Here is a 15000-nt window from a genome sequence, read left to right as displayed (position 1 = left end):
GGACCTGGTGCTGGAGAGGACGCCTTCACGTGGTGGCACCGATACGAACGGACGGAGGGACTACCCAGTTATACAAACGCCCCTCAGTTTCCCTCCTATCATCTGAAAGGTGGGTGGTGGGGTGTGGAAAAAGGGAAACTAAGACCTGCAGCCCACCGCGTGTACGCCCAGATGAACCTGTAGCCACAACAACAACAACATCAATAGAAAACATTAGGTTCAAAGCTTTTCCTTAACTCCATCAGCCCGAGGACGTTTTATTTAATTATCCCTACTACCATTAACTTTTTTCTTTATTCACTTAAGGCACTAGAGTGAGTTAGGTGCAGTATTAAGGCACTAGAGTGAGGTAGGTGCAGTATTAAGGCACTAGAGTGAGTTAGGTGCAGTATTAAGGCACTAGAGTGAGTTAGGTGCAGTATTAAGGCACTAGAGTGAGTTAGGTGCAGTATTAAGGCACCAGAGTGAGGTAGGTGCAGTATTAAGGCACTAGAGTGAGTTAGGTGCAGTATTAAGGCACTAGAGTGAGTTAGGTGCAGTATTAAGGCACTAGAGTGAGTTAGGTGCAGTATTAAGGCACTAGAGTGAGTTAGGTGCAGTATTAAGGCACTAGAGTGAGTTAGGTGCAGTATTAAGGCACTAGAGTGAGTTAGGTGCAGTATTAAGGCACTAGAGTGAGTTAGGTGCAGTATTAAGGCACTAGAGTGAGTTAGGTGCAGTATTAAGGCACCAGAGTGAGTTAGGTGGAAGTTAGGTGCAGTATTAAGGCACTAGAGTGAGTTTTCCTAAGCGATTTATTTTGTTCATTACACCTCACTGTCCTCCTCTGTGTTACGTAAGTCCTTCCAATATCGCCATACTCATCATATATAAAGCACAATAGGATATTAACCAGTCTTATTCAGTAATAAATCGCCGAGGAAGAGGTGTTAGGGAGCTTCCTTAACAGACAAGAATACGAGCACAAGTTGTTGTTATATATACGTGAAGCGGTGGAGTGTAGCCTAAACTCACCCATCCCCTGCTGTACACCATCGTCCTTTTGGGGGATAGGGAGAGAGTTGAGGGACGTGTGTATAACTAGGCAGAGGACTTCCCCCCCCCCCCGCTACACCAGTGCCACCATGTGAAGGCGACCCTCTCCAATTAGGGTAGAACAGTATAACAAAGACCACTTCCATCACTGACACCCTCACCTGTTTAGAATGACTAATCTCAGCAGGAAACAGTTTATAATGGCTAATCTCAGCAGGAAACAGTTTATAATGACTAATCTCAGCAGGAAACAGTTTATAATGACTAATCTCAGCAGGAAACAGTTTATAATGACTAATCTCAGCAGGAAGAGAGAGAGAGAGAGAGAGAGAGGGGGGAGGGTTGTTTTCCACTAAGTAAAACACAACAGTGGCCTGGATAAGTGTTTTGAGAGAGAGAGAGAGAGAGAGAGAGAGAGAGAGAGAGAGAGAGAGAGTGTGTGTGTGTGTGTGTGTGTGTGTGTGTGTGTGTGTGTGTGTTGGTCTGACAGGTGACGTAATATGGTGACGTATATTATGATAATTATTTCTGTCTTACGATGTTTTTCTCCTGCCTTTGTTTAGCTTTTGGGTCGTATTCTAGCTGGCATATAGGAGGCTTCGTAACACCTCTTCCTTAGCGACTTATTTTGCATATTACACCTTACCCTTCTATCTATATATCTATTGCCGGACGCCTTAATCCCTTAAGGGGTGGCCACAAACAAATCGCCTCCATGTCACCCTGTCCCCCGCCGTTTCATTGCCCTGGTCCCAGCTCACAGCCTCCTCTCTTATATACCTCTCTACTCCATCCCTCCATCTCATCCTTGGCCTTGGCGATTTATTTTGCATATTACACCTTACCCTTCTCTAGTATGGTAATTTTCTCGTTTCATTATCGACCTGGTTTGTATCAGTAACATACAAGAGAATTATGACGTGTACTGTACGTCACTAGATTACTAAAGTAGATGTGCTGAGGAAAAGAAAAATACAGTATCTCCAGTCACTTAGAAAACGGGTCTTCCACCTTAGTCTTTAGGGGTGACTCTCCTATTTCACTTTTGCTAAGGCCAGATACTTGTAGTCGCTAGTGGGAAGCTTGTCTAGCCCAGAGTGTTAGGAACCAGTTCATTACCCTCAGGGCTCAGGCCTTCCTTTACCCTAACACTTCAGACCATGTTCATGAGTAATGTCACTGATGCTATGGCACGGCTTTTATATCTGTATCTGGTGCTGGTAAGGGAAGCCTTCATGCGATGGCACCGATATTACAAGACAGCCCTGTTCCCTAGTTACATAAATGTCCCTATTCCGAAAAGACTACAAGAGAAGGGCACATTCCTCCTGTAATCCACTCCATTCGTGTTCAGATGAACCTGTAGTCACAACTACTGTTAGCAGCACTACAACTGTCAATCATTACCGCCACTGTCACCGCCACTCACCACCCCTATTTTTCCTCAGGCTGTACACGCAGACGCTGCTGGCGGTGATGGTTGTGTCCACGTGGGTAGGTGCCTTTGGAGCCCTGGTGCCCACAGCCCTGAAAGTGTGGGGGACCTTTGGCTTGGACCCCACCATCGGCTCGTGCACCATTCTGCCAGACAGCGATGGATACTCGCCTAAGTCATTCCTCTTCGTGTTTGCATTCATGCTTCCGTGTGTGGCCATCTGTGTCTGTTATGCAAGGATTTTCTGCATCGTGCACCGTGCAGACAAACGAAGCCACAACAGTGATCAAAGCATCATCAGAGTGAATAGCAAACAAGACAAACAGAAAGGCAGCACTAAGCAGGAAGAAGGTGGAAAGTTGGGTGTGGGAGAAGAGAGGGACAGGGCAGACCCACATGAGGGTGGTGAGGCACGGGTGCATACACTGAGTGAGACTGTGCAGGTGGAGACACAGGTAAAGCTCACCTCCAACACCAGCTCCGTCAGTGTGAAAGTCCTAGAGGGTGGTGCCTCTCCCACCCACCCGGCCAGTGGTCACAGTGATGGCAGAGGCCAGTCACCTTCCCCAGGGGTGAGCGTCACGGTGCTTAGGCCTGAGGTCAATGGGCTGTCCGGCCATCCCTCAGGGGAGGAAGGGGTGGTGTCCTCCCCCATCAGAATATGTCCAACAAATACCCCAGACTCACCCGCCTCTGATGCAACAGATGAGGCGGGGCGGCGGCAGTCAAATGAATCAGCAAAGGGGGCATTTTCACAGTTGCGTGGGACATTCCGCAGGGCTCGGAGGGGATCACTCCTGACACGGCAGACTGCACTAAGTCCAAAGGACCAGCGGCTCCTGAAGATGATTCTGGTGATCTTCTTGTCCTTTGTGGTGTGTTACCTGCCCATCACGCTGGTGAAGACATTCAGCAAGGATGACAAGCCTGTGTTGAACATCTTGGGTTTGCTGCTGGTCTACCTAACCACCTGCATCAACCCCATCATCTATGTGGTCATGTCCTCGGAGTACCGCCAGGCCTACCTCAGCCTCTTTGCCTGCAGTGTTGGTGCTGAGGCTGTCAATCGCTCCTTGACTAAAATTTCCTTAAGGTGTGTCAAGGCCATGACTTTCCCCAGCCCAGTGCTCACCGGCCCCAACACCACACCTGCACCAGCCCTGCATCCCACACCTGCCTTCACTGTCTGCTCCTTACACTTTCCAGAGCCACACCCAGCCCAGCCACAGTTACTTTCTTCGTCGGGCACATTCTTCCCTCCTGTAGGTGTGGCCAGTGGATGAGGCAGGCGTGGTTGGCACTGGGTCGCACTAGTCTTGCCGGGTCTCACCTGGGGCCACTGGGCAGTATTCTATGTGGCTTTGGAAATTTCATAACACTTCTACCTTGGCAATTTACTCTTAGCAGTACAAGTTAATGTCCTCCCGTGTGTCACTAATACAAACTTAGTCAATATTAAAATGAAGTACTTTTCATACAAGAGAATGTTAAGATGTATTGTGAAAATAAATCACAAAGAAAGGGTGTCTACAAAACTGCAGATGCCACTTTAAATACGAGCCTGATTTAATGGATTAGGATGGTCTTTAGCACCTCTTCCTTACCAGGTTATTTCTGTGTAGGGTGCAAATTTTTGTTCTGTGATATAAGAACTTTTTCGCCTTCAGAATCTCAAAATAATCCATAGGAGAATACCAGGGTGTAATACGTAAGACAAATGTTAAGGAGGTGCCCAAAAGCTTCGTAAGTCGAGGAAAATAATTAAGCCTCCTGGAAAAACCACACTTACATGAGAAACATTCAAGTGCTGACAATTTTGACCTGTCTGTTTGCCTCAGGAGTGGGAATGCTTAACATTTTTTTTTTTAACATTACTTGTAAAATTAATATAGATTTAAGGCTGAATCCGACCTACCAGCTTTGTCGCACGATTTGTTGTGGCTTACCTAAGGGCTTAGATTTGTTCCTGGGGTAGAATATTCCCCCTGTGATATCTGTAACATTGGCGTGATTATGACTCGTGTTCTGTCTCTTGGTAGGAAGGAGGCGGGTGCAGCCACGAAGACAAATAATTTATGACACAGAATAATGGGGGAAAATATTATGTAATTATATGCAGTGGCGAAGCAAATGGAAACAGTGATCTAGAAGCATAGAGACGAGGAGTGATTTTAACTATGTAGTGAAACGTGGCAACAGCGGTTTAACTGTATGGAAAACAAGGTGGAAACAGTTTAAAAGGACAAACAGTAATTTTACAATACAGCAACGCAGATGGCCAGTGAGTAAGCCTATGCAGCAACAGACGGAAACATGCAATTACAGTGAAACATATGAGGGTGATTTACAAAACTGGCTAAACTAAGGGTATGATACAGACACGATGCACAGGACAGAGAATGAATTTAGACCCCTCTTGCTCACCCTGGAAACACGAGGGAAGAGTATTTGTGACACAGATTCTTGGAGCCAACATTTATCACAGCGTTCATGGGTGTTGCTACATTGATGTGTCTTCTCAGATTTTTAACAGGTTTTTTCTCCTCTTGTGGTTTGTAAAGACTGTATATAAAGGCTATGAAATTCACACACACACACACACACACACACACACACACACACAAGTATATATAAAGGGTGATATAGTCCTGCTGGATTTATTAACATTTATTGCATGTACTTGGCATAACATATTAAGATGCATTTTTTTCCATATGAAAGGGTAACTAGAGGCCCTCCCAAAGGGGGAATCACACCAGTCGAGAGCCGATACACATCTTGCGCGGCTCGGAACATGACCTTGACCTTGACCTACTTTCATCAATTTCGAACTTGTCTGAGAGTTTCATCCCTACTACACACTTGTAAAATTTCTTGATGATATCTTGAGCCGTTGCGAAGTTATCGTGGTAACAGACACACAGACAGACAGACAAACAAACTGATAACAATACCAGCTGCGCTATCGCGGCTGGTAACTACTGAAATGGCAGGAGTTAGTATATCCAGTGTAATGAGCTGCATCTTAGTTTGTCAAGCAACTTACATGCAGTGTGTGTCTCTAATCTAGGCAGAATTTTGGGGACATTCGGTATACATGAATCTTTATATATACATTGTTCCAGTTTACAGAATTTATATGTGACTTTCCTCCTATAACAGCACCTATTGATTAACTTACTTGTATTTCTCGCTGTGTAAAATTTTCTTGGCAAAAGTCGTTGTTTACCCTTAACATTTTCAATAAGCGAATTATCCACCTCCTCTTTTTGTGGGAGGCAGATTTCATGGATCAAAATTTTGGGATAATGAAATAAAAATCTCAGACACATGTGAGCACATTTTCAAGCCAAGGAACATGGCTGATAATGTCCTGATTTTCTTTACATATACAGTACATTGGCGTGATTATGACTCGTGTTCTGTCTCTTGGTAGGAAGGAGGCGGGTGCAGCCACGAAGACAAATAATTTATGACACAGAATAATGGGGGAAAATATTATGTAATTATATGCAGTGGCGAAGCAAATGGAAACAGTGATTTAGAAGCATAGAGACGAGGAGTGATTTTAACTATGTAGTGAAACGTGGCAACAGCGGTTTAACTGTATGGAAAACAAGGTGGAAACAGTTTAAAAGGACAAACAGTAATTTTACAATACAGCAACGCAGATGGCCAGTGAGTAAGCCTATGCAGCAACAGACGGAAACATGCAATTACAGTGAAACATATGAGGGTGATTTACAAAACTGGCTAAACTAAGGGTATGATACAGACACGATGCACAGGACAGAGAATGAATTTAGGCCCCTCTTGCTCACCCTGGAAACACGAGGGAAGAGTATTTGTGACGCAGATTCTTGGAGCCAACATTTATCACAGCGTTCATGGGTGTTGCTACATTGATGTGTCTTCTCAGATTTTTAACAGGTTTTTTCTCCTCTTGTGGTTTGTAAAGACTGTATATAAAGGCTATGAAATTCACACACACACACACACACACACACACACACACACACACACACACACACACACATGTATATATAAAGGGTGATATGGTTCTGCTGGATTTATTAACATTTATTGCATGTACTTGGCTTAACATATTAAGATGCATTTTTTTCCATATGAAAGGGTAACTAGAGGCCCTGCCAAAGGGGGAATCACACCAGCCGCTAGCCGATACACATCTTGCGCGGCTCGGAACATGACCTTGACCTTGACCTACTTTCATCAATTTCGAACTTGTCTGAGAGTTTCATCCCTACTACACACTTGTAAAATTTCTTGATGATATCTTGAGCCGTTGCGAAGTTATCGTGGTAACAGACACACAGACAGACAGACAAACAAACTGATAACAATACCAGCTGCGCTATCGCGGCTGGTAACTACTGAAATGGCAGGAGTTAGTATATCCAGTGTAATGAGCTGCATCTTAGTTTGTCAAGCAACTTACATGCAGTGTGTGTCTCTAATCTAGGCAGAATTTTGGGGACATTCGGTATACATGAATCTTTATATATACATTGTTCCAGTTTACAGAATTTATATGTGACTTTCCTCCTATAACAGCACCTATTGATTAACTTACTTGTATTTCTCGCTGTGTAAAATTTTCTTGGCAAAAGTCGTTGTTTACCCTTAACATTTTCAATAAGCGAATTATCCACCTCCTCTTTTTGTGGGAGGCAGATTTCATGGATCAAAATTTTGGGATAATGAAATAAAAATCTCAGACACATGTGAGCACATTTTCAAGCCAAGGAACATGGCTGATAATGTCCTGATTTTCTTTACATATACAGTACATGTTAAAATTGATACGTATGTCTGAATATTGACTCTATCGGATACGTTTATGTGAAGCTACAGAACCTGGTGAATGTCTTTGGCGTATCCGATAGAGCCAGGATTCCGGGGGCTTGAATGGTGAGTGAATGGAACTGTGGCCCATTAAAGTGGGCAAATTTGGGCTGTCAGGACACTGCTACTCCTCACCATGGCCTAGGATGGGAAGGAAGGTCCGGATGATGATGATGATGATGATGATGATGTCTAAATACAGGAGTTGCCTTTTGGGTGCTGGGCCATTCAGGATTTCCATTACGCTGGTATAGGGAGGGAGAGGGAGGGGGAGACCGAAGATGAGGTGGAGAGATGTAGTTGAGAGGTATATGAAGGGGGAGTGAGTTGGGAGGAGGGCAGTCAAATGGTGGGTGACAGAGCGACTTGGAGGCGTTTTGACTGCGGCCACCCTTTGCTGGATTAGGGCGTCGGGCTATAAATAGATAGATGGTTATGTCTGGACGTTAGAGTGTAAAGTTACTGCAAGATATCTATTGGGTACAGTCACCCCCAAAAAGTATTACGCAGGTAGGGTACAGTGATATCCAAAATGACCCTCCTCTCATCGGGGGATAGGGAGGCGGTTGAGGGATGTTTGAGTAACCAGGCAGTGGAGCCACTCGGTCATGTCAGTGCCACCACGTGAAGGCGCCCCTCTCCAGTACCTAGAGATTAGACAGGTTACGTAGAGTTGTAAAGACGTCAACGGGTGAATGGATGGAATGTATTGTTGAAGGTGGTAATTGGAGTCTTCCTAACACCATTTCCTTTGCGATTCATTCAGCATATGACACATTTACGTTCTCATTTTTTTTAATGCAAGGAAGAAGGAACCAAAGGCCAGGAGCCAACTTTTCTCTAATAGCCTGAAAGTGGATGTTGAGGCGAAATGTGCAAAATGAATCGCTAAGGAAGGGGTGTTAGGAAACCCCTAAAGCCACATAGCATACAACCCAGACAATGGCAGTGTTAGTATTTATCCGACATTTGTATTATCACTCACTATTGGACGTTGTATATTGTGACCATTGATATAATAAACACCTTTACCTGGTGTATGTGTATTATACCCCTACTCCTCCTCCTCCTCCTCCTCCTACTACTACTACTACTACTACTACTACTACTATACTACTACTACTACTACTGCTACTCCAACTACTACTACTTACAAATCAACACTGAAAATACAGAGATAACAATTTTAGGCCCAGTTAGAGTAAAATGAGTATAGTAACTGTGAAAACTTATTATCCCACCATAGACACTGTGAGAGGGAGGGGCAGACCGAGGATGAGATGGAGGGATGAGGTAGAGAGGTATATGAGAGAGGGGGTGTAAGTTGGGGGATGGGGAGTGAGAGACTAACTAGGAGAGTATGTGAATGAAGTGGAGTGGGGAGAGGGAGAGATGGGTGTAAGTTGGGGGATGGGGAGTGAGAGACTAACTAGGAGAGTGTATGTGTATGAAGTGGAGTGGGGAGAGGGAGAGATGGGTGTAAGTTGGGGGATGGAGAGTGAGAGACTAACTAGGAAAGTGTATTTGAGTGAGGTGGAAGGAGAAGAGGGAGGGGGAGACCAAGGATGTTTTGGAGGGATGAAGTGGAATGGTATATGAGAGAGGGTGTGTAAGTCGGGGGGAGGGCAGAGAAATGGTGGGGGACAGGGCAACATGGAGACGATTTGTTTGTGGCCACCCCTTACGGGATTAAGGCGTCTGGCACTAGATAGACAGATAGACAATGAATGGGTTGTGCTAAGCTGAATAAAATCGTCTGGAATACATGGCACTGAAGTTAGCATTGTTCATCTTGGTCCAGATTTTCGTTTTTTTGTAACTCAATTCATGTAGCTCAATGACAGATAGATAGATAGATAGATAGACAGGTAGATAGATAGATAGACAGATATTTATAAAGACGGCTCAAAATTCATTCGATAGCACTTCTTCGTGACTAGTATCATATTCTACTCCATTGTTACAGCTCGGCATTAAGGAGAGAAAGAGAGTCCATTTTAGGCCAAGTTAAGGTGAAAAAAGTAAAGCTGGAATGATCTATCTGTCTATCTATTGCCAGACGCCTTAATCCCGTAAGGGGTGGCCACAAGCAAATCGCCTCCATGTAGCCCTGTCCCCCACCATTTCAATGCCCTGCTCCCAGCTTACTCCCCCCTCTCTCATATACCTCTCCACTCCATCCCTCCATCTCATCCTTGGCCTCCCCCTCCCTCTCCCCCCCTCCACCTCATGCATTGGAGCTCGGCGAACCATTGAAGCTCCGAATCCCGTCAGTCACCCTCTAACCGTGAGAGGAGGAGGACGCTCGAGCTGTGTGTATATGTCAGTGTTGATAGTGTTTAAACAACTTGCCCATCTTGCCATGATAAACAAAGGTAAGCGAGGATATTGTTCACCTGCTCATTGATACCATGCGTTCTTTTAGTTGAACCAAAAAATCTTTATTAATATGAAAAGTGGTGTGGAAAGAAGTTATCTGAGTGTGGAGCTACGTGGAGAGACAGACAAATGAGGAAGTAAAGGAGCGTTGTGGTGTTGATGTGGATGTGGAGTTACGTGGAGAGACAGACAAATGGGGAAGTGAAGGAGCGTTGTGCTGTTGATGTGGAGTTACGTGGAGAGACAGACAGACAAATGAGGAAGTAAAGGAGCGTTGTGGTGTTGATGTGGATGTGGAGTTACGTGGAGAGACAGACAGACAAATGAGGAAGTGAAGGAGCGTTGTGGTGTTGATGTGGATGTGAACGAAAGTGTTGGGAGAAGTACCCTGAGATGATGTAGCCATGTGGAGATAATGGAGAATGAGAGACTGACTAGGAGAGTGTATGTGAGTGAGGTGCAGCGTGAGAGAGGGAGAGGGAGGCCGAGGAAGAGGTGGAGGGATGTGGTGGAGAGAAGAATGAGGAAAGTGTGAGCAGGAGGGAAGACAGACAGATGCTGGAGGACAAGATGACATAGAAACTGTTTGTGGCAAAGCACTTCTTCATGACTAGCATCATATTAGAGTTTATTTCACGTAGCTCAGTGGCAGAATAAGATATTACCGCGGCTCCACGTCCATAGCACTTCTTCGTGACTAGCATCGTATTCCAGCGTTAATCTATTGTTATATCTCAGCAATGATGATGAAGAAAGGGCAAAAATAATAATTTTGTTTCGTTTTTCTTTTCGTTTCGTTTTGTTTATAAAAACCCCATCTTGCTTACATGCGTCGGCCTTGGTCACCTAATGGCGGCTCTCCATGCTGTTCGATCTCTAGCAGCCTCCATGTTCACTTCCTTATCCCTGAGGTCAAACTCCATGACCTCGTCCCAGGTCTTTTTCGGTCTGCCTCTCGCAACCCTAAGCCCAGCGTTAACACTTTTCACTTTCTGTACCCAATTGTCATCCTCCATCCTCTCCACATGCCCAGACAATCTCAGTCTACCCCTCCTCATCACAACATCAATATACTCCAGTCCCATCCTTTTTCCCAAACCATCTCAGTCTACCCCTCCTCATCACAACATCAATATACTCTAGTCCCATCCTTTTTCCCAAACCATCTCAATCTACCCCTTCTCATCACAACACCAATACACTCCAGTCCCATCCTTCCTCCCAAACCATCTCAGTCTACCCCTCCTCATCACAACATCAATACAATCTAGTCCCATCCATCCAAACAATCTCAATCTACCCCTCCTCATCACAACACCAATACACTCAGGTCCCACTGTTCCTCTTAACTCTTTCATCGTAAACCTAGCCCCCCCAGTCCTCGCATTCAAGGGCGCACTGCACATCCACCTAATTATTGTCATTTCTGTACGGCTGAGCCTGCAAATATCCTCTTCCATTACTGCCCAGGTCTCACTACCATACAGCATTACACTCCTAACACATGCCGCATACAAAAATCTCGTAGCACAGAGGGAGAGTCCTCTCAGTGTCAGGATAGGCAACAGCTCCCTGAACTTCTTCCAACCACTCTTCACTCTAGCCTCAGAGCTGCTCCAGCCCCACCTCCAGCACACAACATGGCTCTCAAATAACAAAACTCTTGCACACACTCAAAAAACTCATCAGCAAGATCAATCCTTTCATGCCTTGCAATATCCACATGCTCTCCCCGACACACACACACACACACACACACACACACACACACACACACACACACACACACACACACACACACACACACACACACACACACACACACACACACACACACACACACACACACACACACACACACACACACACACACACACACACACACACACACACACACACACACACACACACACACACACACACACACACACACACACACACACACACACACACACACACACACACACACACACACACACACACACACACACACACACACACACACACACACACACACACACACACACACACACACACACACACACACACACACACACACACACACACACACACACACACACACACACACACACACACACACACACACACACACACACACACACACACACACACACACACACACACACACACACACACACACACACACACACACACACACACACACACACACACACACACACACACACACACACACACACACACACACACACACACACACACACACACACACACACACACACACACACACACACACACACACACACACACAAAATACTCTCTAATGGAACTTGCTGGTGGGGAAATGTGTTTATGTAACTGTGGTGGTGTGGGAGGTTGCCATGGTAACACACAGTCACCTCCCACCAGTCAAGCAAAGATTTTCTTAACGATATATTTTTGCATTAGGCTGGTTACTATCCTTTTGACCACACACACACACACACACACACACACACACACACACACACACACACACACACACACACACACACACACACACACACACACACACACACACAATACTCTCTAATGGAACTTTTTGTTGGGGAAATGTGTATGTAACTGTGGTGGTGTGGGAGGTTGCCATGGTAACACACAGGCACCTCCCACCAGTCAGGCAGACTTCCTTTGCAATTTATTTTTTAATAGGGCTGGTAAAGAGAGCTGTATGATCATGAGAGTTAATAGAGACAGTATTAACACTCACAGAGTAGTATGACTCACTCTCAACTGACTGCTATCGCCAAGCAGCACCTGGAATAGAATACTAGAGTTGCCCCTACCATGAAAGGGCCCTGGTACCATCTAGTGGTTGTAAAAGTAGCTGGACAAGTTTCTCGTCTTGGTAGGCGTCGCTACTTGGCTACTTTTGCTAGTGGCCGTATGACAGTGGAAGGACGAGGGTGTGTGTGTGTTGCTGCTGCATCATTCCGCTGAGGTAAGTGTTGGATATTTGCTGTTTTTAGCCATTAAGGTGACTACATTAGGACACAAGGATATCGCACTGACAGCCAGGAAGTATCATGGCCCAAAGAAATATTACCTATGAGGCTACTAGACGTAATTCTGATGAGCCAAGGGGGCTGTTGGTGTGAGGGAGATGGAGGCCTTGTACCGCCTCAATCTTGGTGTCTCAGCACCAGTGAAATAGCAGTGTGAGTGTCGTCCTGTAAATTCTCGTGCCGGTCAGACTGATGGACTAGGTTTGCCTGCCCGCTTGTCCCTGTCCACCCAACATTACAGTTTGGGACCTGAATGTAAACTGATAAGTGCGATTCAGATTTCAGAGAGACAATGTGATGGAAAAAAAATTGTATGTAAATTATTTTGTCCTGAAGAGCACACACACACACACACACACACACACACACACACACACACACACACACACACACACACACACACACACACACACACACACACACACACACAATCGCACACTCGCACACGCGCGCACACGCACGCACGCACACACACACATACACACACACACACACACACACACACGTACACACATACACGTACACGTATATTGTGGTGTTGTTCTTTCATTTTGTCAAGGCCGAGATAGTCGTTTTTTGCAGCATATTTCCCGTAGTTCAGTGAAAGAAATGAACTTACAGCTCTACATCATTTTCATACCACTTCTTCGTGACTAGCACCATTCTAGTGTTAACCCCTTGTCACAACACACAATTTACGAAAGAGATAGCAATTTTACGCCAAGTTAGAGTGAACAGGGTATAGTAGTGATGCTGCAACACACGTATATTTGTCCTCTTGTTTACAGGTCAGTCCACACGCAGTTCTTAAGTCACGTCTTCCACAGAACAGGTAACACATGGACAGCCAGCGTAACTAAATGGCAGACCAGAGATGGAGTGAGAGGATGAGGCACACAGAGAACAAGATAGAGATGATACTCGCAGATCCACCGAGCAGGGACGGAACAAGCTGACAACCAAAGGATTGGAGTGGAGACAGGTGAGAGGGGTCCTTATCCTGCAGTGGTGTGTCACAGGCTGATGATGATGATGATGATAATGATGCTGATGATTATAATACAGCTACTACTAGCGATAGCGGTGAGGATTTAACCTCTGTACGAACTAACAGAAATGGGATGAATATGATGATGATGATGATGATGATGATAACTGTGATGTTGAAACTCCTGTACCAGTTAACTAAGCTGTGATTATTGTGATGATGATGATGAAACTATATACTCGATGAAACAGCTGGTATGATGACAGTTATGATGATGATGATGATAATGATGACAATGATGATGATGACAACGATGATGATGAAGATGGTGTGACTCCCGTACAAATTCTACCATTTGATTAGAAGGAAGTGATGAATATGATGATAAAGGTGATGACTCTGATATAACATCTGTTCTACATCTTTTACAGTGTTGGGATGACAGTAACATGCTGCTGACGATGATGATGATGATTAGGACGACGAGGAAGATGATGATGATGATGATTACGACAACGAAGATGAAGACGACAACGACGATGATGACGACGACGACGATGATCTTCAGGTCACTGGCTGAGTCACATCCTCCTTTCCTTTTCGTTTAACCTAAAATGTTTTGGTGACTGGGCATGTGTGTGTATGTGTGTGTGTGTGTGTGTGTGTGTGTGTGTGTGTGTGTGTGCGCGTGCGTGCTTGCTTATGTTCGTGTATGTATATCTTGGTTGATGATACCATAGTTATTCAAATGGCAGAATTATTTCCACACATTCATAGTTTAATTTCAAGGGTAAATATTAGGCCAAGAATTTAGGACCTTTTGCCCATAGAGTTACGAGACAGGCAATATTCTGAAAAGCTTATTACATCCCATAGACCACAACACAGGGTTCCATAAGTCACTGATCACCGTCTCTTTATGTATCGTTAGGAAGTGGATGAATATGAGTGAAGTAATACATATATTTTGGTCTTTATTTAAAGGGAAGAATTAACCTCACATATTCTTTTTAATTTTAAGGATACAACACATGATTTTTCTGCAGCATTTTATCACAGTAGCTCTAGATGACCGGCCCTGACCCGTCTGCTTCTCACTAACCATTTTCGGATGAGAAGGTGTGTGTACTCATTTAGGCTTTAGAGATTACAGTGAAGCCAGGATTCCACGTTCCTACCAGCCCCACACAATAAGTCACACACCATCACCCTCTCACACCCACACCATACCATACCACCCTCCCACACCGTATCACACCACACCATACCAATCT

At 44.9% G+C, this 15000-nt stretch overlaps 1 protein-coding gene across 1 annotated transcript in view; it reads left to right on the top strand.

The window, feature by feature from the left end:
• LOC145389730 (G-protein coupled receptor moody-like) overlaps positions 1 to 3753 on the top strand; it is a 46061-nt gene extending 42308 nt beyond the window's left edge. The window contains exons 5-6 of the mRNA XM_080264924.1: positions 2484 to 2810; positions 2856 to 3753. Of these exons, the coding sequence (XP_080121050.1) occupies positions 2484 to 2810; positions 2856 to 3753 (1225 nt within the window). The remainder of the gene's footprint in view (positions 1 to 2483; positions 2811 to 2855) is intronic.
• Positions 3754 to 15000: the final 11247 nt, after the last annotated feature.

The sequence above is a fragment of the Coenobita brevimanus genome, unplaced genomic scaffold, assembly GCF_032717465.1.
Source record: "Coenobita brevimanus isolate Jiangsu-jjx unplaced genomic scaffold, ASM3271746v2 jjx.HiC_scaffold_1986, whole genome shotgun sequence".
Lineage (NCBI taxonomy): Eukaryota > Metazoa > Arthropoda > Malacostraca > Decapoda > Coenobitidae > Coenobita > Coenobita brevimanus.
The sequence above is the reverse complement of the archived record's forward strand: the minus strand, read 5'-3'. Positions and strand labels throughout refer to the sequence as shown.